Source organism: Melopsittacus undulatus, chromosome 11 (genome assembly GCF_012275295.1).
Source record: "Melopsittacus undulatus isolate bMelUnd1 chromosome 11, bMelUnd1.mat.Z, whole genome shotgun sequence".
Taxonomy (NCBI): Eukaryota; Metazoa; Chordata; class Aves; order Psittaciformes; family Psittaculidae; genus Melopsittacus; species Melopsittacus undulatus.
This window is the reverse complement of record NC_047537.1, coordinates 17649522-17677517: the sequence shown is the minus strand read 5'-3', so window position 1 is coordinate 17677517 and position 27996 is coordinate 17649522. Positions and strand designations below refer to the sequence as shown.

The window sequence follows — 27996 nt, the reverse complement described above, 5'->3', positions numbered from 1 at the left end:
TTGCAGGGCTAGTAGGGCTCGCTGGAGAAGGTGCCAACACAGAACCATATCCCAGACTGGTTTGGGTTGGAAAGGAGCTTAAAGCTCATCTGCTTCCAACCCCCTGCCATAGGCAGGGACACCTTCCACTACAGCAGGTTGCTCCAAGCACTATCCAGCCTGGCCTTGAACATGTTTGACCCCAATCTGCCCACCACTAAAGACATCCTCAGAACCTCCTGTCACCTCCACGGAATGCTGAAGGGACATTTCCAACTTGTACTGCACTCTGCCAGTTCCCAGTTATAAGTGCACCGTTAAGGCTTAGTAAATCATTTGATGGTTTGAGTAGTGCAGCAGTGCTGACCACCTGCAAGTCCCCAGTGACTTTGATGGATAGCTGGAAATCCAGGCAGCTATATTTATCATCTCTGATCAATAGCAGAATGAAAAGCACATCCAGAGACCTTGGTAGAGCATAAAGCTCAGCGCAAAGCAGCATGACCAAGGTCAAGGGCTTGCAGACCACAAGACCAAAATGTAATGTTTTACACACTGAGACACCATCACTTCCAGCAGTAGGAGAAAGGATCCCATATCAACAGGAACATCTAAAATGAACCCCAACACTTCCCTAAGAGCCTGGCTGCAGGTCTGCAGGTGTTTACAGCCTGGGAATGCTCTGGCAGGCAGCTGCCGTGGTCCCTTCTGAACAGGCAGGATAACTCTGCAGAAGGTCTGTAATTGTAAGACCTACAGAACAGTATTTCCTCCCTTCTGGCTGTACTGGATTCCCATGTCTATAGCTGATGCTGTTTTTTTTCTTTCAAGCTACCTGGCTTTCAGCATTGAGCAGCCCATGGCAGAGAGATCTCTGCAGGTATCACACCAGTTCCTTCATAAAAGATGTTAGCTGGTGGCTTCAGAGACAGAGACAGCACTGGAGCAGCAGGTACCACGGTATGCAGGCACTGCCGGGAGCATCTCAGGGCCCTGCAGGCGCCATCCCACAGAGCAGGGACATCCTGAGGCAGCACAGGGATCAACCACCATCAACTCCTCAGTGCCTTGGCCAGGAGCAGGCAACCAAACCTGCCAGCATCACTGAACCATGGTGGTTTCATTGAACCAACATTACACATGGCACCAGGACTGCTCCTGCTCTCACCACGCTGAAAACCAGGGGCTTCTCCAGCAGAACACCTCCAGCTCACTCCCATTTTCCAGGAGGGAAGGAAGGAAGCAATAATTCCACATGCTGCCATCAGCCAGCGCACACAGCTGGCACCATGTCCTTGGCATTAGTCACCCCAGGGAGGCCACACCTCACTTCCCAGTGCTGCATCCCACTCCCCAGGGAGGCTGTGCCTTGCTTCCCAGCACCGCATCCTGCTCCCCAGGGATGCCATGCCTCACTTTACAGCACCGCATCCCGCTCTGCAGGGAGGCCATGCCTTGCTTCCCAGTGTCACATCCCAGCAGTGCCCCTGCAGCAGCCTCCCTTCCTCCACTACGTTTCTTCTGCAGCATCTGCTCACTTGAGCAAGGAAGGCAGGAGGCTCCTCACCATGTCTGAGCAATCCATCATTTTCCAGAAGGGAATGGGCTTTGCTACAAAACCACTCTGGGGTCACAAATATTTGGAGAAAGCAAGGAAAAACACATTCCTCCAAGCATCCTTCCCCTTCCAGGGGGTATCATTTCTGCTACTGACATGACAGTTCAGACACAAAACACACTCAGCAGCTTCCAGGCAACTCCCCCCACTGCAGGTCTGAGCACAGGTTTGGCTCAGCAGGGACTGGTCTGTGCTGGCACCAAAACACTGCAGCTCAGGAGGGTCCAGGACAGCTCTGCAGATGGCACAGCTCAGCCCTGCAAGAGGAAATGCACTTTCTTGCCTTTCCTTTAGGAGCAATCCCCATCCCTTCTCCTCAAGGGTATGTTCTACCCCCCAGGCACCCCCAGCCAGACTATCACAAAAGATAAATAACTCCCCAAAGGGTAAAGCAAAATCCTCTGTACACCACAAGACAAGCATCCCAGAGCCCCACCCCACCAAACCCCAATATCCTGCCCTTCAGAGAGAAGGGGGACACGCAGACCTTCTGTGGGTCCCACACAGCAAAGGGCACCTCACAGGGATACAGCATCCTCCACCGCTGCCTGTTTCACACAGCACCAGCAGCATGGTCAAAGTGGACTCAGCAGCAGGGGTGGATGATGGGTTTGGTGAAATCACCTTCGCAGGGGGGAATGGTAATAGAGTGGGAACTCAGTCTGCCTGGCTCACCCCACGGCTCAAGTGAACTCACTGAAGTAGTTTAAACTCTATTTTGCCCCAAAGTGGGATCTCCTTTCAAGATGAGATGCCCAGGCAATGGCAAGGAGATGCTGCAGCGCTGCCCAGGCAGTGAAATCCCTGGGAGTCACAGCATCCACCTTGTACAAACCAAGCACAGAGTGAATGCTGGGGTGTCCTAAGGGTCCCTATAGACCTTCCGCACCCTCATCGTCAGCAGTGCTTCTGTGCAAGCTGCACATAAAGGGCCTTTATCCACCCTTTGTGTGCTTCTCCTTTTAAACCTATAAATTCCCTTTGGAGGTAAAGAAGAAAGAATTCAGGGCACCCCAACCTTGAAAAGAAGGAAAACTCCATTCAAGCTGCCAAGCTGCTGGGCTGTCTCCTGCAGCTTAATTAATAGCAACCCATCCCCAGCAAGCTGCTTGCAGGCCAGCTGTCCTCTCTGATGGAGGTGCTTTTCCATGAATAATAGTGCTTTGTGTTTTGATGGGAAAAGGTCAGGAGAAAGGGGGAGAGGAGGAGGACGGGGGAGAGGGAAACGCGTTGCTTTCCTGCAGCTCCCAGCACTGCGAGTCCCGCTCAGTCCCCATCTGCTCCTGGGGTAGATCTGAGAGATGGTGGCAGCTCTACAACAGTCTTGGGGTGATCATATCCCAACACTGAGCCAAGCAGAGGGGCAGGGAGAATCCAGACCTGTGGTCTGCAAGCCCACTGCTGCTGGAGGTCTGCAGAGCTCCTCCTGGTGCTGTTTGACATGGTCCAGGACCTCCTGTGGGGAAATCCCTCCTCTGCTCTTATCAGAGGCTGCCCTGATAACAGTACAGAATCTGTGCTGCAGGGAGCCAGCCGCAGCAGGGAATGTCCCCGTTGCCGTTTGGCTTTTGCATAAATACATAAGTCATGCTTATATACTTCACAAGCTGGGAGCAATGGGGGTGAATCCAAGGTGATGCAGCAATGCGGCACAGCAGAGGGAAAAAGGTGAAATGGACCCAAGCCTTGGGTGTGCGGCATGAGATGCTGAGAGCCCCCAGTTCCCAGGCACAGCCATGCAGTCACCTTCATTTCTGCTCAGACACAGCAGATTTGAGCCAAGACCAAACCAAGCTGCCTCCTCAGACCCTGGGCAAGGGAGCCAAGGGCTTCCTTGGAGCCGTCTGGGTGCTTTCTGCCCACCATGGTGCTGCTGCTGGCTGGGAATTAAGTCTTCTCCTGACAAAAGGATGCTCCTGCCTCCAGCACAGTGCCAGGGCCTGGCTGGGCATCAGTGGCCCAGGGAGCGCAACTGCTGTGCCAATTGCTCTGAGCAGCACACAAGCACCTCTCTGCTCTCACCAGCTGGCCCAGACTGTGTTCACTGTGGCTTTTGTTCCCTCCCATGTCCCTCTGTGCAACCCAGGCAGCCTGGGGCTGCCCCAGCACCAAGAGGGCTCTGCTCCCAGTACCAGACTGGGGCACATCTCCCCTTCCAGCAGTTTATCTGGGGGAATAAAGACAGATTAAAACACCAAGGAAAGGCAGCATAAAGCAATACTAGGGCAGGTCCTTTCCCACATACATGTCACTGTGATCCCCTACACAGGCATCACAGCTTTGCCACTCAGCCTCCCAGCTGCACGTGAGGAGGACACAGCCCAAGTGTCCCCGATTCCACCCACAGCAGCCCTGGGAAAAGGTCCCCGTTGCTTAGCAAAGGGCCATTCATCACCAGGATTGTGTGGGATGAGAAAGGGTTAACCCACTGCAGCTGGGCCAGAAATACAGTGCAGGACAAAGAGAGACTTCATGTCACCCACATCCATCCAGCACAGAAAAAGGAGCCTTAATCCAATTCCCAAAGAAAATGTGTCTTTTACAGCCCCACTTGACCAGGCCCCTCCAGCAGGTTTTGTATCTGTAGCAAGAATTATCCCAGTTTGGGGGGGGTGGGGTGGGCAGGAAATGGGAAAAGAAATCACTTTTCCACAAGTCTGTGAGAAGGGAAAGCCAGGTGGGGATGGCTGGACCAGGCAGCGTCCCTGCAGCAGGACACAGAGGGATGCAGACACCTCAGCCTGGCAAGGTTTGGTGGCCCCAAAGCACCCCCATAGTAGCCCGATCTTGGCATTGGTTCTCATTGGATTCATCAGGGACTGGAGGAAGGACCACTGCCAGATTCCCCACAGGTGATGCTCAGCTGCACCCACCATAGCAATCACTGAGAGCATATAGGAAGGGACCCATGAGCATCACGACACTGCCCAGCATCATGGGGACCACATCTCAGGATGATTAGGGTGAGCCAGCATGAGCCGAAGAGTTTTAGAGTTTGAATGGCAGAGCTCTGTTTCTTCCCCACAAGGATGGGGAGCCCAGAGAACAAAGCCAGGGATGCTGCTGGGAAGCAGATGGTCTCACACCCACTATGGATGAGGATGAACTGTCCCTGACTTCATCTCCCAGCCAGCACCCAGGCACACGTCCCATTGTGCTGCATCGCTCCCCATGTTATAGTGTAGCCCTGGCAGCTACACTTCTGCAGCAAACGGGCTCTGCCACCACTCCTTCCCACCTCTCTGGCCCCACACCCTCCTGGTACCTTGAAATGCCATGTGGGAATTTTGGACAGGGACTCTTAGGATGCCACTGAGCTGTATTTGGAAGATTGACCTTTTCCATCCAGTTTGTGTTACTTCTCCACAAAGCACCTACCAAATTTTAGAGGAAACTGAAATAAAGTTACTTTCAGATGTAAGGTCACAATACCCAGGTAAAGCTGTCCTCCCCTTTCCCGGCCCAGCCTTCCCCACGTAGAGGAGCAAACCTCAGACACGTTACTCAAGGATCAACATAGAATCATATCATAGAATTATAGACTGGTTTGTGCTGGGATGGACCTTAAAGCTCCTCCAGCTCCAACCCCTGCCACGGGCAGGGACAACTTCCACTGGAGCATCTTGCTCCAAGCCCCTGTGTCCAACCTGGCCTTGAACACTGCCAGGGATGGGGCAGCCACAGCTTCTCTGGGCACCCAGCGCAGCTTTGACAGGGCTGGATACATCATCACAGCCATACAGAAGTCACAGCATTTAAAACCAAAGGCTATAAAAATTCCACTGTGCTCAGAGAGGGGAAGTCTGGATTCCCAATGGAGAGGCATCCAGGAACTGCTGCTGCCAGGTTATGAGCCACTAAATGCCACATCTACATACCTCGAGCTATGGCTAGCATATACGAGTGAGAACACATGTGCTTAATGGCTGTGAGGTCAAACACATTCAGTACACCATAGCTGAGCCACCCATGAGCCCCACAGCCACACAGGTATTTTGCTCTCTACATGGAAAATCATGGACTGCAACTACAAGAAGCATGGAAGGGATCCCAACTCCCAGGGCTGTCACAGTCCTCCATGTGCTCCACACATCTTTTCTATCCTAACATGTCCTTGTCTGTATTCAGGACACTCTTACAGCAGGGTTGTAGGCAAGGTACACACTCTGGATGGCTGCACTCCTGTTGGGTGCTGTATCCTGCAGTCTGGAATCACATGGGGATGGGGCAGCAATGCTCAGGTGTTCACATATCATTGCAACCCTTGCTTTTTTTGTTACAGGATGGTGTTTTAGCCATCAACCATCTCAGAACCGAAGCTCAATCGTGCGCTGCCTGCACATGCACATCTCCCATCACCCTGCCCAGGCCCTCCTATCCCACAGGGGTGTTCAGTCAAAGTCATCAGCACCAGGGAACCAGGACCCTCAGGCAGCACATCTCTAACAGCAGCGTAAAACATTCAGTCTAAACCTCCCTTGGCACAGCTTGAGGCCGTTTCCTCTTGTCCTATCGCTTGTTACTTGAGAGAAGAAGCCGGCCCCACCTCACTCCATCCTCCTGTCAAGCAGCTGCAGGGAGCGATAAGGTCCCTCTGAGCCTTCTCTTCTCCCGACTAAAGAGACAAACGTAGCACATAGAACAGGAACGGAACCGGTGTCCACCCGCACCCACAGAGCGCGGCGTGACCCGGCTGCCGGCCCCGGCCGGTCCAGCGCGGAGCCGGGGCCGGAGGCTGCAGGCGGAGGGAGGGGTTGGACGCGGTTGGTTCAAAAGAAGAAAGAAGCAGGAGACGCTCTTAGGGCTGGGGGAGGCACCTCGGGGGCTGCCCCATGAGTGGGGACCCGCTGGGTCGCAAGCGGCAGGACCTCCCCCCACGGTGCGGGACTGGGGGTCCCGGGGGCAAGAGCCCAAGCCCGGACATCTCACTCAGATCGCCCCTGGCAGGCAGCTGCCTTCATCCCTCATCACTGCCTTCCTTTCTGGGGGTGTAGGGTGTCCCCAGGGCTCTGGGTGCCTCCAGCACACCCACAGCACATCCCCTGTGCATGCAGATGGCATAGAGTGCAGCTCAGGTTTGGGATTGCTGCATGCCCAGGGTGAGCTCAGCTTCGGGGTTGCTGTGTGTGCACTGGGGCTGGGTGGGTGAGAGGAGGGCAGAACAGGAGGCTGCTTTTGCGGAGCACTTTGCACACAAACACCAAGACCTACAGAAAAGGGCCAGGGAGAGGAGGAATTCCCTGCTGCGTCCTTGGCATGGTGCCCTGCTCCATGCACCAGCACTCACAAGGATGCTCAGGAGATGGGTTTTCCCCATTGCTCACCAGGACAAGGGGTCATCAAACACCAGGCAGTTCCTTCCCCATCAATTACCAGTTCACAACCAACTTCCAAGCAGAAAGCAAGGTGTCATATCCCCTTTACATTAGCAGACATGCTCTCCACAATGCCACAGAAATGCATTTTCCAGGGGAAGTAACACCAGAGCATCTCCAATGCAGTCAGTGAAGCTGATAGAGCCCCATGCTACCAGGCAGGAGAGGCTGCAGCTGCCCCTCCCCACAGCCTGTACAGATGCAGACAACCACAACCACCCCCTCCCCTGGCTGGGACAGGGCTCCCAAATTCAGTACGGGCCCTTCCACAGGCAGCACTCACACCCTTACTTGGCATCCCCAGCAGCCAGGGTCCCTTTTTGCTGTGGGAGCTGGGTGAGGGCAGCCTGCCTGCAATGAGGTCCCAGCTCACTGGGAGCTGCCACCCCAGGGACCTCCCACTGGCTGGGTCACATCGGGGTTGCTGTCACTCCTTTTCACCCCCAGGACCCAGCACTGCCTGCCGTGACTCCCCTCTCCCACTCTTTGCCCAAGACACAGCCCAGCACATCCCCATCCCAGGCGAGCCTGAGCGGGCAGCCCAGCGGGCTTTGCCTCCTCCTGCAGCACAGGCCCTGACAAAGCGTTCACCTGCATCAATGCCTGCATCATGCCCCTGGTATTTCCCCCCCTTGCTGAGCCACTGCTCTTTTTTATCTCTGTTACCCTTCAGCTTCCCCTGCACTCACTGCACAGCCAGGGCTCCCACTTGCCCACTCCACAGCTCTCCTCTGGTCTGGCCATGGAGAACTCAGCATAACCTTTCGTTCCCCAAGGCTGGGGAGTGCTCAGACTTACTCAGGCAAGGATTACGAGGAGGACCACAGATGCTGCCTGGTGCCTTCAAGAGGCAAGGATGCTTCAGCACCTACTTCAGGTGCTGCCCCAGCAAGTGTCCCCCAACTTCTGCAAAGTTCTACTCAATTCCCTTGGTAAAGGTCTCACAAAGCAAATCCCTGCTGGCTCCCTGCCTCCCGCACCACCAGGCATGAAAAGCACTTGAGTTTCTCCCAGGGTAACGCGGGTAAAAGCCTCCAACATCAAAGGCACCACACAAGAGTTATCCCCCCCCAGCCCGGATCCCTCCCTCCCATGCAGCAGAGCAGGGGCTGCCTCTCTTGGAAGCAGGGCAGCCTCAGTGGTTAAGGAGCGAGCGGCATCGGAGACTGAGCTTTGATTATTTTCTGTCTTTTTTGGTTCTGTTGCTTGCTTTAAAAAACTCAGCCACAAACTGAGGAACTTGGGGCTCTCCTCGGGGGGCAATGTGAAGAGCATGGTGCTGATGGGGGTTTGCCCCCTGTGTGCCATGTGGTCACCAAGGAAAAGAGTAAGAACACTCCCTGTGCCAGTCCCTTTGCCCAACGTTAAAGAAAGCCACATCCTGGAGCTAAACCACCATAAAACACAAGCACCCTCCCAGCAAGCAGATACATGCGCATTTCTCAGTAGCCTCTGCAACGCCTTTCCTCCATCTGTGCAACAGAAACAACATCTCTACCCCTTTGCCGTTTGAGATCTCCACAGCAAAGCAGGGCAAGGGAGGGGTGTTTACCTTCCTGGAAACACGGAGCAGCGTTTACACCCAAAACTGCCTCAAAACACCAGGGGAGAGGGAGCAGTTGCAGACGCAGCAGGAACAACCATGGATTCGGGAGATGAGCAGGACTAGAAAATAGCTTCAAACACCACAGGGATTTCAAAGAGTCATAGGACTACATAGGTTCTTGGCCCACTTAAAGGTGTTCTTCAGCCCTTCATCCCACACAGCAGTTGTTCCTGCCAGATCCCCGCCTGCCCCGTTCATTTTATTGCTGGAACATGGAACCAACCTTCATGCGCAGGGGGGAGGTGGGAAGGCTCTGCTGTTTAACACTTGGCCACGTTCATGCTGTGATTAATATCACCCATGCACACATAGCAGATGTTCTCAGGGCAGGCTGAAGCATATCCTAAATTGCACCAAGATGGAATTTTTGTGGCAATTTTCAGGGAGTGCTAAGAGGAGGCACTAATGGAAGAGCAGAGACTTACTCAGATATGCAAACAAAGCCTGTGGGGTTATGGCACCGGTCATAACCCTGGGCTGGTTGCAAAGCCATAGGTCTGCACTTCTTCCAGTCAACAGCTTGTCATTTTGGAAGCAATTACCAATTCCTGTTCTTTGGTGGGTCACAAACCTCTGACTTCTACGTGTTCACAGCCAAAAAAAGACTGCAGTTTTGCCCCAGCCTCTCCTGCTCCCCTGGAGCTTCAGCTCCAGGAAGGAATTGCTGGTAGAGGAACAGCAAACCCTTACAAAAGGTTCAACCTCTCCACACTGCTTCCCCAGGGGACCATTGCAATCCCAGTCTAAAGCAACCAAGTGCCTTATTCTATCAGCAGCTCCTCCCCACCCCTATGGGGCTGCCGGATGGGAGGAGTGCCCCAGGGTCACCTACATGGGTGTCTGTTTAATTAAAACCAAATCCTATCACTTTGGAGATGGGGTCATTCCAGCTTTGTGGAGGCCACACACTGCCCTGCCATACAGCTGATGTCAAACAGGACGACTTTTCCTGGCTCACTGTGGGATGCCAGGTGATGGGATGCATCTGTTGTGGAACTCAGCACGGTGACCTGGTCATCTGCTGTGTGGCACAACTCAATGCTTGCTCTAGGAGGTGGAGCACATCACTGTGCCAAGCTGTGGCAAAGTCTCCCTGCAGCTCTGTGAGCACAGAGGGGCTCAACCAACAAATAACATCAGCAGGGAATTCTCTGGAGCATCTTCAACATGGTAGAACTGTGAGATGCCCAAAGACCTCACCATGGGATTTCAGAGACCTCTTTTCTTTGTGTAGTTTCCTCCCGGCTGCAGACTGATCCCACATGTGCTGATGGCCTCAGATAACGAATTCGCACAGTCACAGAACTTGCTGGTTTTCTGTTTTCTTCTCTGCCTGGTTTGGGAGCTTGGAGCTGAAGTTTGGGTCATCCTCAGGTTTCCCAAACTAGGTCATCCCCATACTTAATACCACAGAGGTGGCCAGGCCATGGTTCATGCACCACTTTGACAGCACTGGGTGTTGTTGGTTATGTGACCGGTGGCAATCCCTAGTGCTGGACTCATACCATAGGAGATGAATGAGAGAATAAAAAGAGGGTCCTGAGCACAAAAAAATAGCACTAGCTGTGCCTTCTGCTGTAGACATGAAAAGAAGTAACAAAAAGGAGCAGTTCCCTTCCCTGAAACTCCATTGCTCCCTGCTTTTAGAGCCAGGCAGGCTTGCTGCTGGCAGGAGCATCTGTGTGTCCATGTGTCTGGGCAGGACCTGCAGTGCCTGCAGGCGTGAGAAATCCCACATCCCATGGGGCTGTCTTTGTGTTCCTACTGAAATGGTAAGGTTTGGCTGACACTGAAAGCTTGGTTTGGGGGTTCATTAGAGCAGGAAGGAAGGGTAACTGCTCTGCAGGCTTCCAGTTCTGCTATAAAGGACTTCAGCCAGGCGAAGTCACTCTGTCTCTCCTCCAGCTTTTCCCACCATGGAATCATGATGTGCATACAAAGCTATTGCTGAATCGTGAATTTACACCCAGAAACCAGAAGTAAAAGATCTCCATTACTCACTTCTTTGAACAAAGGTTAAATCCAACCAAATACATAAGCTTTCATGGACAGGACAAGTGTTTGGCAGCCAACAGGAAGGAACAGAAACGTGGGAATTCCTCCTACGACTTGGCAACGGGCTCTTCCCCCAGCACGGGAGCTCTCTGGGGTCTGCTCAGCCTCTGCCAAGCCAAGAAAGCCCCTCATTCAAGTTCTCAGTAATCTCACAGGACATCCTGTAGCTTCATAAGGAGTTTGGATGATGGTCTGGATGGATTCAAGCTGCTTAATTGCTGGAGAGAGAAATAGGAAAGGTGGGGTGGCAGTCTTGGAGCTGAGATGTCCTAACCTTAATCCGCTGTTTGAAGAACACTTCCTACTGAATACAGAAGTAACAGTAACACAAGGTTACTGTTAATTTCTCCAGCATCACAGTAACATCAAGACAGGCCCCAAGGCTCTCTAAAGGCTGATAATGCCACTTCCTGCCCCTTCCTCCCTCACCCCACCCCACATGACAGGGCACATCTTGGGTTTTGATGCTCTGCCAGCACCATGTGATGGGGCAGTGCTAAGAAGAGCCAAGACACACATTCAAAAAGGAATTTAGGCACCTAACTCCAATTAGGCTGTAACACTCCTCAAGAGATTTCAGTATATATGTATATGTATATATATAAGCACTAATCTTTGAGATATTGAAGAGCAGACCTGCACCATGATCACACCAAGTGGGGAACGAAGCTCCCAGCACCCACACTCATGTCTCACCAGCACTCTATGATTATTATGTATACATAGACCAAGATCACCACCCTCCTGGATGCAAACCTGCAGGACATCAAATGTCCCCCTCCAGCCTTGTCTCCATTTCCCACAAGGACTGGAGAATGTGGTTAGGGGATGCTCCAGACTTTATGTCCCACTGGGTCGCCATGAGTACACAGGGAGGGGAGGCAGCACTGACCCACAGCAACATGCATCCTTGGCTCCTCCGATGCACCAGTGCCACGCTCCCCACCAGCTTCTGAAACCATCATCTCAACATGAGCAGCACAAACCAGCCACCAAACTGAGCCCCATCACCTCGTGAAAGCAGCCCCATAGCAACCCAAGCTCCACTCAGAGCCACCCTCCTCCCCAGGCAATGATCTGCAGATAATGCAGTGGCTTTGCTCTCTGAAAAGGTCACATCCCCGTTCGTTTTGAGGTTTTCAGCTCCGCAGGATACAGCACTTGTTTCTGACGCCCTCCTGTAGCCAAGAACAGAGAGCACTGCGCAGGGGCCCAGGTCCCCCCCATCCCCACAGCACTAGGAGCACTTCTGGGGCACTGACCATCAGTCGTGTTTTTTGTCCTAAAGGAAAAGCATCACTGAGGGCTCCAAGAACAGACCCCCAGATCCAGAGTTTGGGATCATTCAAGCAAGGGCAGCAATACAAACTGGTATTTTTAGATACAGAGCAATGGGGAAACCAGCTGTGCCTCCAACCCCACCAAGGGAAAGCCTTCTAAGCAAGGAAAGCCATGTCCTGCCAATGGACAACTCCAGCTCCAACAACCCCCATTATAAATCAGCTCCATCATGTGAGGGGAAGGAATTTTAGGAAACAACTTATCCAGAGAGCAGGGCTGGGGGAAGCCACCATAATGCTCCAGTGTTCTTTTATGGCCCTGACAACTCATTTACTGGGAAGACCTCCACCTAAATGATGCATAAAGCACCTTGGCTCCAGCTGGGAGTAAAACAGTCATGCATCAGGTATTGCTGTGTCTACCAGAGGAGTCAAAATCCCCCAGCTCAGCACCCCTCCTTCACCCTGTGAACAGGGACCAACAGCCACATCCCACCAGACTCTCCCTTGAGCCCCAGCACACAGATCCCAGAGATTCTGGAAAGCATCCTTAAGATAACCACTTTAACAGCCCTCTGGGTTGCAAGGACCAGGAAACAGGCAAAACCTAAAGCACAAGAAACAGATATGCACATTCAAAACATAAAAATATCCATCTATTCTCTTTCCATCTCACAGGTGTTGTGTTTGAGGACCAAGTACCAACTTGTGACAGCTTGGCCAGGCCAAGCTCTTTCGGTCTTTGCCCTTTTGAGGGCTGGGTGCTGTGTTTACCCCTTGGAGGCTGCAGGCAGGTCCAGCACACCCCCACTCTACTGACTGCATGATGGATATGGATATCCCTGCCCTCCCACCCTAACTCACCCTACTGCAGACCTGTGGGCAAGGCAGGATCACAGCATTTCACAGAGACTTGCTAAACCTCACTCCTTGGGCCCTAAATTACCCATTCATTTCAGATTTCAAGCAGTCTGCAGGATAAGCTTTGCCCCCCCTACAGACCTTTGTACAGGTCTGCCCTCTGCCCCACATGGAGCCTTTCAATCAGCTGTTTCCAAACCTCTTCCCCAACCTTCCGGTGCCTCTCCCGCTGCTTCAGCCCTGGGGCTCTGCATCCCTCTGCGGGAGCCGTGGGAAGGAGGGCTCATCCTGTGCAGGGATGCTGTCACAGAGAGGGAAGGGCTGGGAGGGGGCCCCAGGGGTCAGCCAACAAGAAGAAGAAAAATAAATCAAGCACACAGCAATTTACAGAGCAGCATTTGCTCCTTCCTATGGGCCCACACTTACACCACAGCTGCTCAGCAGACTGGGGATGCTGAAATGCCTGAAGGGCTCCAGGACACTTCTGTGGAAGAATGCTTCCTTTTCCAGTTAATTCTCCTCCATCTGCCGTCCAAGGCACCCAGAGGACCCAAGGATGCTGTGTGGATATCTGCTTCACCAGCTCCATCCATGAGGTTTTGCTCCAGGACAGGGTGAGCAGGGCAGAAATGGGCTTCAATACAGCTCTGTTTGGGACAGCAAATCCTCTTCATCCCTTCCCTATTGTGCATGACCACACTGCTGGTCCCTGCACAGTGTTGCAGCATGTAGGCAAATGGGGATGGCTCTGAGACAAATAAATGTATTTATACACCAAAACAGCCACAGCATCTGCCCTGCTGGTCCAGCAGTCCTAATGCAGCCCATCCCTCCCCTCCTGCCCCACAGCCCTGCCTGCAGGAAGCAATGCCAGGACCAGGGCTGGATCACACACACACCACACCACACTCCCCCCCCTCCTCCCCCCCGAGCTTTAACCAGCCCCAGCACGTTGTGCAAGAGCAGAGGGCACCACTGAAGTGTTACTGGGCTGCAAACACAGCTTTCAGCCAGCTGTGACTGCTTTGAAGATTGCAATCAGCCTCATCTCCCCCTCCCCCAGGTTTGCTGGCCAAAGTTTTTTCCGGGAAAAGCATCCCATGGAAAACCTGGGAAAACAAACAGGGTGGGCCTAGCCAAATCCTGGCGCCAAGGGCTGTGCTGCTGGGGGTCTAGGGGGAGTATGTGCATCAGCATCAGCAATCAGTGCTCCCCCCTCCCCAGGCACAGAGCTGCTTGCTGAGGATGGGACTTACCCCTTCTGATCTGTGCTCTGCGGAAAAGCCAAGGCTCCCATGTGAAATGGTGCAGGGAAAGAAAGGGTCAAGGAGGAAAGCCAGGGAGGAGGATGTTCAGAGCTCTGCATAATGCTCCATTCATGGTAAGCCCGCCCAAGAGGGCACCCACATGCTCTCCTTCTGCTCCTAGGACTGGAACAACGCCTCCCAAAGTGACTCAGGTCCCAGTATGGGTGTGAGAGGTCTCGTTCCCAGTGCTTCCCAGTGACTGTTAGCAGGAAGCCAGAGTGAGCGAACTCAGACCAGCTCTGAACCATACCCTGCTTGCCCTGCCCCTTTTCTACAGTGCAACTTTGGGCTCAGTGCAGGTATTTTGTAGCCATCTGGTAGCATTTCAATTAAAACCATCTAAATCTCCATGCTCCAGCCAACAAACTGGGGTTGGAGATGCCTTCCATAACGGAGCAAAAATCCCCAATGAGCTGAATTACACCTCAAGATGCGACACCCACCAGAGAGCTCCAGCGAGGACCACCCTGATCCACAGAACCACTGCCCTGTCCCCTCCTTGCTGCCTGCACACAAATCCTCTCCTTTCTCTTCCATCCTTATGCATCTCTATCCTGGCCATCCGGCTGCTATTCCCTGCCTGGCCAGGTAGATGGTGCTCAGCCAGCACGAAGTGGGAAATCATCTGGGCCGGAAGAATGAAGTTGCCTCTGATTAAGCCAATAAAGTCAAAGAGGTTTCCGCTGACAGATGCAGAAGGTCCCGCTCCAGCCCCACACAAACGGGACCAACTCCAATCCTGACCATCTATTTCATCCTGCTGCCTTTCACCTCAGACTGGGAGGTGGCAGATAAGCAGGCAGCAAACACTGCAGCAAGCCCAGTGCTTTCCCAGCTCTCATTTTCTGCTGGAAACTCCCTCCCCTGACATTTTGCCCCCCACCTTTGACCAGCTCCCCCCACACATTTCCCACAAAACCAAAACACAGCAAAGCCCAGGGGGGCAGGAAACAATTTGCCCATTTTTCCCCTACAAAGCCAAGGGGATGGGGCCGGGGGGCACTGTCAGGGCCCCTCATCCTGCAGGAAGCTGCTGGGCACAGGCAGCTGGGGGGGTCCAGGTTTTCCATCACATCACCCCAGGGTCGCTCTCCTCTGCCGTGCCGGATGTAGGATGTCTAATATTTCTCCCATTCTGTTTTAACACTCACACCATCTTGGGAGCAGGAAGCTTAAGCCATTTCCTGCAAGGCATTGCTCTGCCCTTCAAATACTTTCGGCCTGGATGCAAGCTGTTTTAACACCAGGCTGGCAGCTGGAAGAGCGAGATCAGAGGAGGGGTTTGCAGGGGGAAAACTCAGTTTGTGAAACCTCTCTCCAGTCCCTGCTGCCCCAGAGCAGTAAAATAAATATTGCCACAGACAATAAGAGAATTAATTGTGCATGTGTAAAAATGAGAAGGAAATGGATAAACTCAATGTTCTCTGTGTCCCCCCAAGGGACACAGCACTGCTCCCCAGCACAAAGCCACAGCCACATCCCCCTTGTCTCTTGCAGTCCACGATCTGAGGCTTTTCCAGCTTTGCTCTTGCAGAGGAACCCAAATGTTGGCTTTGGTTTGCTCATTCTTCAAACAAGCATCTCACAGACTGCCTGTCCCACAAATGGGCTCAACCAACCCCAAAGAGACCCTTCCCACTCCTCTCTGAAGCTCCACAGAGCAGCTTTGGGCTGTGCCAGGGCAGCCACATCCTTCCTTCCTCCACATGAGGTTCTGTGTGCAGAGGAAGGGTCCAGCCCTGTGCACTATCCCTGAGAGCCCCTTTTCCAGAGAGGAGGACCCTGGCCATGCTTCAGCCCAACACGAGAAAAGAGAACAAATCCCCCAGGGTCCAAGGCAAACTCAGGCTGTGGGGAGATGCTGGATGACAGGAACCAAGGAGGGAGGGAGGTGGATGGCAGCCCATTGCCTGCCTCTGTTCCTGGCTGCTTCATGTGTCACACTTGAGCACTGGTTATCTCCTCACAGCTCTTCTTCTCCAGTTGACACGCATGTACTCGTGTCCTTGCTACAAGCAAATAAAGCCAAGCCCCAGGGCCCATGCAAAGGCCTCAGCTTCACTGAGCTCCCACCCACAGAGCTGCTCCTTTGTAAGACTTTTCTGCCTAGGAACCAAAGCCACAAAGCAGAGAGGAAACCCCAGAGCTGCCCAGGATCGCACAGGAACCCTTCACCTCCCTGCCTCAGGGCACGGGTTTCTGGGCCATAAATAAACTTGTATTTACTACACAAAGTAGGGCAGAGAGGACTGTTTCCCTGAGGGAGGACCATCAGCATTACAGCAGGATCTCAGATTTCATCTGATTCCCGGAGACCTCCATAGGAGCCACACAGGGCATGAGGACACCTCTCCTGTGGCCACATCCCACCCACATCCTGTTTGTCTCCCCATTTCCAGTCCAAACAAAATTAATTTGGGGCATTGCTCTGCCCAGACAGGACCCCAGGCCTGGAGAGAACATGGCTGGAGCAAATTCACCTCCCAGAAAGCAATGGTCAGCAGAAGAATCCATCCTCTGCCAATGAGCTATGATGGATCTAATGGTGCCCTCCAGGACCACCCGAGTCTTCCAGCACTGATGTGCTGTGTTACCAACATCTCCTCTGCATTGAACTACCTAAAGGCTGGGCAGCATCCTCAGCACTCAACTGTGTCCTCTCATCTTCTCTCCAAGGCCACCAAAAGGGGTGGATGGGGGATCTTGGGGGTGGTGTGACCTCAGGGAGAGCCTCAGCAGCCTGTGAACTCGGCCTCCCACTTCCACCCCATTTATCTGCGCCTTGGGCCGCAGGAGGAAGCGGGTTCAGCCAGAGTTTGTCTAAACAATTATGTTTTATCAGAAAAGTTGCTCAGATCTACTCCTTTTTTTCCCAGGATAAATCTGGACTCCAAGGTAATCTCTATTCTCCTTCCTATCTGCACAAGATGGAGGCAGAGGAGGAGGAGATGAAGCAAAGAGCATGCAAACACCCTAGCAGTGCCCGCTCCACCTCCCACAGTGTCAGCAGTCTCCATCACTCATAAATCAGGAGGCAGCATCCGTCCCCACATCTGCTCCCCACACATCCAAAGTTTGCCTTCCAAATCCTTTTTTTCCCTCCTCCAAACTACAGGTTTTTCAAACTTAGGAGAAAACAGACTGAAGAACAGAGTAGATTGGAGATGGTTTTGATATAGGAACCATTTGATACCCTCCCTCTTCCTGTGGACAGCTGGGGAGTTCTCCCTTTGTAGAGCCACCCCAGTAAGCTGGACAGAGCAGCTTCTCCACAACTCCACCTCTGTAACCAGAATCAGCAATTTTCTTACCACCAACTGAACCTCCAAGAAGAAAGGACTCAATGCAATGACGGAACCTGAAGCATCTTGCCGCATGCACCAGCTGCTTGTTAGAAAAGGAGAAACCGGAGTGGGTAGGGAGATTCACCAGGGACAATGAAGACATGAACAGCAAAGACAGGATCCTGACCCAGCTCTTCTGCCATCCAACCTTTCGCCATCTCCTCAGTGGTTTTCTCTCTCTAGGTCCCTGAACTTATCTCTACTACAGATGGGAGTTGCCAGTGAACACCCCAAGTATGTGACGTGTGCGGAGGACAGCACCCCTATGCTGTTATAGCATTTAGCCATGCATTCATACCCTCTGAGACTGTAAACCAGGGGCTCATCCTGTACTTCCATGTGCCAGAACTGCAGAGAAGGGTTCAGAGGACACCATCACTTCAGTACCTTGACACAAAGCAGCACAACCTCCCAGACCAGAGCAAATAACACAGTGAACAAGAATTCACATCCAGAGTCGTAACATTCAGGGGAAGCAAACACAGTGCTGAGTAGGGCAATATCTGCAATGTCCCTGCAGCTCTCCCTGTCACACATGAAATACACCCCAGGTGCAACCAGGCTGGAGTTGAAAGCTCTACAAAAGACTTGTGTCCTACCATACAGTTGTAATGGGGAAAGCTCCTTTTAACAGCTTATGTATCATTAACTTTTATCACTGCCCTGTCCTCCTAGACACCATAACCTTTGCGATTCCCATCTAATCTTCCTGCTTGAGATCTCCCCAAAGTGAGCTTTGCCTTGAGAGAGGGAAGGAATGTCTGTCCCACTCCATGCACAGCAGGAGAGAAAGAGAAGGCGGAAAGAGCCATCATAAAAACTTTTAAGTACTATGATAAGCATCAAAGACAGTCTGAGCCATTCACTCTTAAGTAAATAATTGTCCACAATGACCTGTTTGCAGAACAAGCTGACACAAGGGGACCAGGTTTGCTGGGGGCTGTCAAGCACCACTGGTAACAAGGAATTAGTGTCTTGCATTTCTGTCCTGCTGCAGCATCCCTTTTCACCTCCATCTTTTTGACTCTGGAAATAATATAGGAGACATCCCCAGCTGAACTGGTTGCATGGGCTCTCTTTACATTCAGCAGAGAAAAACCCTTTAAGGACACAATTCCCACCAGCCTAAGGGAAACATCCACTGATTAGTTCAAGTGCAGACAGCTCAAGCAAGACAGGGTGAACACCATGTAGTATGTATGGCTGAAGCTACTTGCAAGGGATCCATTGGGAGCATTCCCAACAAAAGGTGCTTCTCACAGACAGGCAAAGGTTGAATTCACAGAGAAGCAAAAGGAGGTAGGAGCTCAGCTCCCACTAAATGTCTTTGCATCCTTGGAAATACCAGCCAGGGACCACGCAAGTGGTGCACCACAGACAGCCTCTGAGGACCTGGAATGCAGAGAACACCAAGGGACTGGTAGGACCACCCAGCTCAGCCTTAGCCTGGACACTGTCTCTCGGGTTGAAAAGCTAAACATAAATGTGAGGTTATGCTCGTATTTGCTAGAGCATCAGCCAGCTTTGAACTCGGTGATGAAAGATGCTGCATTTCAGTCATTCTTCATTCCTGCTGTACAAAATGCCTTTGCTATGCAAAATCCAACCCACTGCTTGCACGCGGAAGAAACTGCAGACAACACAAGGCAAGGAGGAACCAAGGACCTGAGAATCCCCACGCTGGCACTGCTGGGCTGGCACAGCAACCTCAGCTGCCTTGTTAAGATGATCTGCTTTTTATAAACAAAGAAACATCTGCAAAGTTTTGTTGTCTGCAAAATGGTTTGGACCAAACCCTTCGGTCCAGCTTTGTCTCTCAATATGGCTCCTGATATCTTCATGCTAAGCTGAAATGAAAGAATTCAAGAGTGAAGTATTTATGCATGCGACCCTCCAGAAACCCAGGGAACTTCTTCACAAAGCCCCATTCAGAATGGCCCAAATTCAACTAACCCGAAGGAGAGCAGCCTTCTCCCCAAGTCCCTCCTTTAAAACCTGTAACAGATGCAAGAAAAACTGGGCCCAAAGAAGTCTGAGTACAGGCTGCAATCCAAGACCAGCTGCTTCTTCCATTTATAGCCACATTCACTTCAGCTTCGTTGCAGCATCTTGGACAATACAAAAGTGCCTGTGTGCCTGTTTGTTTGCTGGAGGGGTAAAGAACACAACTGGCTGGCTGTCACGTTATCTTCTTTGCTCACAACAACGTTTGATCTTCTCAAAACAAAGTTATCTCTCTAATCTCAATTTAGCTTCTCAAGTCCTCTCACACAGTTTACAGAATTGGCACTGTACCCAGCCTCTGGTGTCCCTTCAACCACTGGCCAACAGAAACACTCAGGCAGGGACAGAGGTCTAGAAATAGTTTAGAAGAAAATGATTTCTTAAACTGCAGAAGGTTCAGCACCGTTGCCATCGCTTCCCTCCCCCAGCAGACAGCTGAGAAGTCACAAAAAGAGTGGCCAGGCCTTACTGCAGGAGATCAAAGCAACCCCTTTGTTTTATCTTTGTCAAGATAACAGATTTTATTTGCCTTATCAGCCTGTAGGATGATTAATCTAAATGTGAGAAAGCTTGAGGATGCCAAAGGAGCTGATGGGCGGGAAGCATGCTCCCCAGCACGACTGCCATGGGCTCCAGACATGCAAATACCACAAGATAAACAGAGAAACTCTTGGGTCTGGCTCATCCACGCCACCCTCAGCCAGGGCTGCGTCTCCCAGTGCCTTCCAGCATCACTTACCCATACATAAGTTCAACAGCAGGCAGGAGTGCACTCTTGTGTTCTCAGTGCAGCAAAGGCACCTCTCTGTCCAGTGGCTGCCCCAGGCTGCACGGATGGAGGTGCAGAGCCAGGAGGGTCCTCCTCCTCACCCCAGCACAGAGCCTGCAGCTCATCACCTTCTGCTGGGAACAGGAGGCTTTGGCCTCTACAGAGACAAGTTCAGTCCGAGATGCTTCCTGCAAGCTTCAGGAAGCAGTGCCATGGATGCACAACCGAGCCCTCAGACCCAACCTAGCCATGGAAGAGACCTGCCAGGTTGTTCGGCACAGTGCCAGGAGGACTGCAGCTTAGCATCCATTAGGTTTGCCCTCCCTTGGTCTCTAACGACATGGGGCAGGGAAGGGAAGTCGGAACTGTAATGTTTCCTATGGGAAACTACTCCTTCGCATAATGAATCTCCACTGGGGAGATCACTGCTTTTCCTATGGGCCCTGAGGGACTTCCAACAGGGCAAATGAATTCTCCTTGTGACTGCACCTCTGGCTGCCTGCACTGAGGCTGCAGCACCCACACAGACCCTGATGGCATCCACATGAACTGTGCCCACACAGACACAAAGAATGCCAATGTGACTGGAGCTGAACACAATGTAATGAGCTTGGGAACAGCATTCCTGGAGGGCAAAGAAAGATGTGCAGCATAAGTACCACCACTTCCTGATATACACAGCGCCCCAAATCACTCCAGAAGGAACCAAGCTGCCTGCAAGCACAGGAACAGGGCACATGGTGGGAAGGGGAAAGCAGAAAGTACCCAGTCCCCTCCACTCCCCTCCCTAGGGCAGGTGGCCATGCATGTGGCATCCTGGATCAGACAGTGTCGCCACTCTGGGACACGGTCATCTCCCCATACACGCTCCTTCATTCCAAGTTACTGGTGCTGAAGGTCTCCAGTTTTCCAGATTATTGTATTTTCGGCCCTCATGTTCCCAGATTGGGACTCTGAGCTTCCCACTCGGCTTCTCCATTTGGTATCTTGGGCTGCAGGCACTTCCCCATTAAAAACAACAACAAGAACAAGACTGCCCATAATCCGGCCCAAATGTGTCAGCTGGTTTTAAGGAAATGTTTCCCTACCGCTTTCATCTTTTTGTACAGTTAAATTGCAGTGCAGCCTGGGGAGCTGGAAATGATTACTCACTGCATCTCCACTCAGCCCTGGCCTCTTCATTCACTGTGGGGAGTGTTGCTGTGTTAACAGCCAGCCAAATCCCTCTAACCCCAGCTCCAGCAAGGCAGTCCAGCCCCATCACCCTCACAGGCTGGAAAGAGTTGAATTGTAATTGTAATAAAGAGAAGGTGAATTGCTTCACCCTCCTGATGTCACCCTTCTTGTTCTGCAGTCAAATAGGAGGGGGGCCCTTACTGCTTTTTAAGGGGCACCGGGCACCCTGCATGGCTGTGCCAAAGGAGAGCATCAAGCAGTGATGGGACAAAGACTCCAAAAAGGCTGAAAGCCCAGAGATGGTTCAGACAGTTTTTGCACATCACCACAGTGGGACACAGCTTTTGGAGAGGAAGGTCAAGACTGTGGTTTAGGTGAACGTTCCCATTATTCACTGTATCCACTTTATCTGAACAAGTTCCAGAGCATCCTTGCAAGAAAGGACTGCGAGGGAGAACTGTGGCCCTACCAGCTGCCAAGAGTAGGACAATGGGGTGAGGGCAGCAGAAGGTGGTGAAGAGCCCACCTCGCTGCAGCACCCTGTCCCCAGGGCCCTGGGCAATGTGACCATGGCAGATTGTGAGGAGAGAAAAAGGATCATTGGATCAAAGCACCTTTCACTCCTCATCTGGGGTTGTTTCTAAACCACCACCTGAACTGAGCTTGCCCACAAACACAAACAGGTTCAGACTGGGGGGAGCACAGAGGAAATATTAAACCAAAGGGGAAAACATTAAGTCTTCTAGGACCAAAAACGTTTTTGCTGCCACTTCTCAACCCCGACCACCACCAGACTGCAAGGCATGAGAAGCAACAGAAGAGCAAATGTTCAACCACACGTGCACAACACCAACATCAGCAACAGGAGGCACCAGTGGGAGGGGATGCTGAGGCAGGATCAGCCACGATAGACTCAGTGAGGCTCTTTCTGAGGATTCATCCAGCTCAGGAGAAGCCTCAACATCTCTCCTTTGTGAAGGGCCATTGGATGTATCTGGATGAAGTATTGCTGCTCCAAAACGATTCCCTTTTCCTGTCCTTGCTCAGCAGCATGCAATGGAAAGCAGACCTGTGGGGCTGCCCTCCCGTCCGGAGCCATGAGGGACACCCCAGACAAAGCTGCTGCTCCAGAACAACCAGGGAGGAAGAAGAAGGTCAGAAGCAGGAGGTGATGGGGGCTAAGCAAGATGGAGGCTGCAGCACCAGGCAGGGTCACCAAAACAGGACCCAGGTGCCAGGCAGAACTCTGGTAAATTCTACCCACTGCAGAGACTCCTGCAGCGCCCAGGGCTGTGGGTCACAACCAGCACCTCCCCTCACCTTCTACTTCATGTTTGTTTTCAATTGCTTCTGCCTCTTTCTGCCGTTTGCATATTCCCCCCTTGCCTACAGCCAGTGCACAACCCTGCTCACATTTCTCTGGATGGCTCTGACTGTACCAGTCTCCATTGTCTGGCCATCCCATCACATCTCCTTGGCCCAGCTGGGCAGCACCAGCCACCATGGGGACATGAAGTCCTGCTTTGCTGGTGTGCTGGTACATCACACCCATGATGCACATCTCTGGCCTGTATCTCCCTACTGCCAATGGCCCAGCTCCATGTTAAACCTGCAAAAGCACAGCCAGGGCTCCCCAGGGAGCACAGGAAAGAGAGAACAGGGATGGGGAGGAATATTTCTTGCTCTTCTGCCCCATGAAGACACCTCCTGCCCTACTCCAGCTTGAGAACCATGGCTCTGGAGCAGGCTCAGCCCACGCCACCAGCCGCGCCGCTCTAATGAAGCTCAGTGCTATAATTACTCCTTTCCTTTGTGGTTTGCTCTGAGCTGCCAAGCTCTGACATTGCCCTTCTCCTCCCACCCGCCTCTTCCTGCACAGCACACTCCAGCGGGAGGACAAGGGGTTAAGGACAAGGCAGCTGAGGCAGCAGCTGGGGAAGGCAGGTCCCAGCACAGGCACAGGCAGCTGCCTGCATCCTCTGCTCAGCTCCTTGTGCTGGAGTGCCACCGAGCATCGGGATCAAGGGGCATCCAGTGCCATGGAAGCATTTCCTGGGTACCCTAAACCCTGGGAGCAGCAGGAAGGAGCAGGACTTCACATCACATGTTGTCTCTGCTGCAGATGTTAGGGAGCCCAGCTTTTCACTTGGGGGTTGTGGTGTGGTCAGAGCTGCAGTGGATCTGGTGAGCATCAACAATGTGCCTGCATCCATCTGCAGGGCTCCCTGAAGTCTCCCAGCAACAAGGAGAGATCCCATCCACACACTCAGCATCATCCCAGGGTGGGTGTTGTGGACCAGGAGAGGAATGTTCTGCAACATGGCACAAGAGCAGCCCAGGGAACCTCAAGTCATGGTGATGGAGAAGGTTGGGATTGACTGGGAAGGGGACATGGGCTCTGGCAGTGACCCTGAGCTGTACATGCATGCTGACACAGAGGGAGAAGGAGCCAGAGCCCTCCCTATCCTTACAACTTGGTCCCCTGTCTCTTCTTGGAAGCATTGAGACTGAAAGCCCCTTTTGTACCAGGAGCAAGGGCTGGCTCGCTCTGCAGGGCAGGCCCTTGACAGCTGGGCTCTGGGGTAAAACTCATCCCCAGCAGCTGTCCTGGGCTTGTGGAGTCCTTTTGATGCAAAGAGCCTCTCTCTGCCCCTGTCCCTGGGCAGCTGGGGGATTCAGCAGCTTAGACGGTCGTTTGCTCTGAAAGTGCCCAACTGTCCTCAGTTCAGAACTTGGGAAGCTCAGAGCAGCCCAAACCCAGTCCTGTGGGAAGATGGGCCTCCTGTGTCCCATACACACGGCAGCTGGGGACAGAGAACCCCTAAGGGAGGCCCAGGCTGAGCCCCACCCCTGGGCTGGGTTGTAAGAACTGGAGATGGACCAACCTGCTACTCGTTGAAGGCATTTGTCTGCTCTTTAAAATGCAGCTCAGAACAGCCTCACCTAAGCCATACACATGCACAGTGAGAGAAACCCACTTCAGTCTTGGGTTCAGCATCAGCTTCACCACTGACCCCTGCTTTGATTTTAGACCATGCACATACACCAAAACCTGGCCTCTCCACAGACCCCGTTACTGCCCTGTGACTGCTGTGCCCACGGAGCAGGAGCAGGGACTATCCCATGGCAGGGTGCAACAAGAGCACGTGGTCCTGCTCCAAGGCCAGGCACGGACCTCCCAGGTCCTGGTTCAGCCACCACACACCATCCCACAACCCAAGGGTGAGAGGTGATGCCCCCCAACCAACCACTGCATCCCACAGGAGAGAGCTCGTGGGTGATGGGAAAAATCATTAGCAGGCCAGAAGAAGGGAAAAAAGACATGTCCAAAACATCAGGAGAATAAATGAGGCTGGCGGGGGAGGGAAGCTGGCTTTAATACGGAATTAATCAAAACCAAGAGATTGCTAATACAAGCCAGGGCTCCAGTTTAATAGTGGCTCTGGTCCATGATGTTATTAGATTTTGGCTCCACGGCCAAGAAAACACTGACTCCTCCTAATGATGAGGTGCTTTCTGCCCACAACCATAAGCAACAACACTGAAAAACAAAGCATCACAACAACCACACACTCCGACACTGAACAACAAACCATCACATTTCCACAACCACCACCTCTCCAGCACCTCAGAGCCTGTTCTAGGTGCTGTGCAGGCAGGTTGGGCTGCACATGGGGCCTGAGCTGGCAGAACTGTCATCTTCTGCAAAGCACCCAGGCTTTTGGCATTTTCTTTTTAACCTCCATGCAGGCTTGATAGCATTTTTTATTTGAACTGACAGTTCTTTCAGCCAGGATAAACTCAAGGATAACAACCATGTATGTGACACATCTGAGTACAGATCCAAGTCCACCCTTAAAAGGCATCACCACCTGAGCTGAAAGAGCAGAACCAATGCTCAGCATCCCCACATGGGCTCTGAGCCTCAGCCAGCATCTCACCCAAGCAGCTGCCCAGAGCTGTACTCACCTTCTTCTCTCTTTGGTGGGCTCTCCATCAGCACAGGCTGTGGCTTTGGCTCTGCCTGGGGAGGCTGGGTGGTCAGGGGAGGCTCCGAGCTCTCCACTGGCCGTGCTGGTGGGGCTGGCACCTCGGTGGCCTTGGCTACCTGAATTTCCACACGCTTGGTGGCCGTGTCGGGCACAGGAACATTGGCCACCTCTGCTCTTCGCTGGGGCATCTCAGGGATCTTTGATGGCGGCGCTTCTACCCTGCGGAGACCCGGTTCCTGGGGCTTGCCGAGGGTGATCTCAGTCCTCCTTGGGGTGGTCTCGGGGGGTTTGTGCCCCAGCACATCTGCTCTTTTGAGGCCAAACCTCGACAACCCTGCGGTGGAGTTCTCCACCTGCTTGGATGAGATGTCAATGGAGATTTCCGTTCTTCTGGACACCGGCTCAGGCAGTTTGGGTCCGGAGAGCTCCACTCTCCTCAGAGAGGGCTTGGGTGATCTTTGGGCTGTGGGGTCCGCATGTCGGGCGGGTGGCTCCGAATTCCTGGCGCCGAGTTCCTGAAACTTCTGTGTGGAGCTGGATACAGTGGATCTGAGGAGAGGGTTCGGGGCCCGTCGTGGGGGGGTGGAGGAATTTGAAGACTGATCTACCTCCTCGACCTCAAAAGATCTTTTCAGAGCTGAAAGACAAGAAAAGGAGTTCAGAATTTAGTTACCGTCCACCTGAGCATCTCAAGAGAAACCTAGAGGCATTGTGTGAGGTTTAATCCTATTTCTACTCCTTCACCTGCGGGTTCATAATGCCATTTAAAGCAGATGGGGACTGAGGGCCAGGCTCTGCCTCTTCAGACAGGTTACAAACCCAGTAACAAACTGGGACCAGAGCCAGGAAATTCAACCCCAGAGTAGAAACCATCTCCTTGCTGCCCTCCTCCCATGCATGCTCAGAGGGGAGCAGAGGGCCCTGTTGCAGCACAGCACAGGACTCAGGGCAGCAACTGCTTCAACTCCCAACACTCCCTTTTCCCTCTTGCATCTAGAGGATGCACAGGTAAGCACAGGCTTCCCAGTGAGTGCTGCCAGGAAAACCCAAGCTGGGAACAGGAAAACAATCCCAGGAGAGCACTGAATCACTTTAAACACAGCAAGAAAACCAAAGGTGTCAAGCACAGAAGCTCACACCCTTCAAAAAACAAACCTAGAGATCACCTCAGCCAAAGACTGAAGCGCTTTGAGAACACTGACGTGAGGCCCTGATACAAGGAAGAGGCCAACTGATATGACTTAGGGACATCCTAAAATCTAAACATCACCATCCCCATTTTACTAGCAGAGAAGTCAGCAGGCAAAGAGAGAGGGATGCAGCATCAGATTGGATGTTCTGATTTACACTTGAATAGGCAATGCTGCTGCCTTCAGAGCCCAGCACTGAGCAGGATCTGCCCCAGTTGCAGTAGAACAGACACCCAGGTCACCCTGCAGAGCGGAGCAGCACTCAGACAGGTGCCCATCATTCAGCCCTGCCCATTGCAAGGGTCCCCCTCAGCACACAGAGCTCCATGGCTGGGCAGGCTACATGTAAAGAACCCCCCAAGCCTCCTAAGCCTGCAGCATGGCAGTGGGAACTGGAGGGACACTGGTGTCAGACCTCAGCTTGAGGGCACAAAGCACCACTGAAGGAAGCCTCCATCCATGGAGTGATGCTCCCATCCCAGCTACACAGTCAAGGGCCAGCAGTTGCCTGACTGTGTCCTGGCTCCTGCCTGGACATCCACGTGTCCCCCAGCCAGTCCTCTTCAAAGAAGTAAATGCCTTTAAACCCAGGAGCCAAGCGGATACAAAAGGCAGAGCTTCACAGGAAAGGGGGAAAGCAGAGAACCACCACTGGATCCCATCCAAACACCACAGGCTACCCCTACCCCCCATGCCCCACAGTACTGAGGCAGGCACAGGGTTGGGGCAGGATGAGGCACAGCCCCAGGGTCCCAAAGCAGTCTCCATGAGGTGAGGCTGAGCCACATGACAGCCTCAGCATGATGAGAGCCACATTGCTGACAACCAGCACAAGCATCAGTAGTGAGTCCACCCATCCTTCACATCAGCAGGATAATATCAGTGAGATTTAGCCTTTAAAGCCCTGGGATGGAGACCATTCCAGGTACCAGGAGAAGGGGAAGAGACTGCAGCACAGCTTTCTCCCATCCTGGGTTGTCCACCCACCCCTGGGGTGAAGCTGGAGAAGAGCCACCACACAGGGAACAGGGGCCCAGGGACCTTCCATCCCTCAGACACATCCTCCTTGGAGAGGAGCCATCTGGCACGGCTGTGTCCAGCTGGTGGGACAGGGGATGTCCACGTGCCTCTGCTCCAGCAGCAATGGCAAACACAGCTGCTGACAGCCACCACCCCCTGCTCCAGGCAGGATAGGCAGTGCTTCCATCCCATCCTGGGCAGCAGGAGCTGGGAACAGAGGTGGCCCCATCACATGGCACAACTCCCAAAGGAAATGGTGAGGAAAGAGAGACCCCTGGAGCTGGGGCTCCCATGCTGGACAAACCACACAGGAAGGTCTGCCCTGCATCTCCAAAATATCCAGACATTGGTAGAAGAAAGGAAAGAGGGAGGCAGTGAAGTAAAATGAAGATGGTTTTCCTCCATTTTCTCTGTTCTGTG

General features: G+C 52.8%; 1 protein-coding gene across 5 annotated transcripts in view; it reads right to left on the bottom strand.

Moving 5' to 3' along the window:
- Positions 1 to 27996, bottom strand: part of SEPTIN9 (septin 9) — a 132653-nt gene that overhangs the window by 28509 nt on the left and 76148 nt on the right. For all 5 annotated transcript variants that reach the window (XM_031044815.2, XM_031044817.2, XM_034067425.1 and 2 more), the window contains one exon: positions 25344 to 26003. In XM_031044815.2, coding sequence (XP_030900675.2) covers positions 25344 to 26003 — 660 coding nt within the window. The remainder of the gene's footprint in view (positions 1 to 25343; positions 26004 to 27996) is intronic.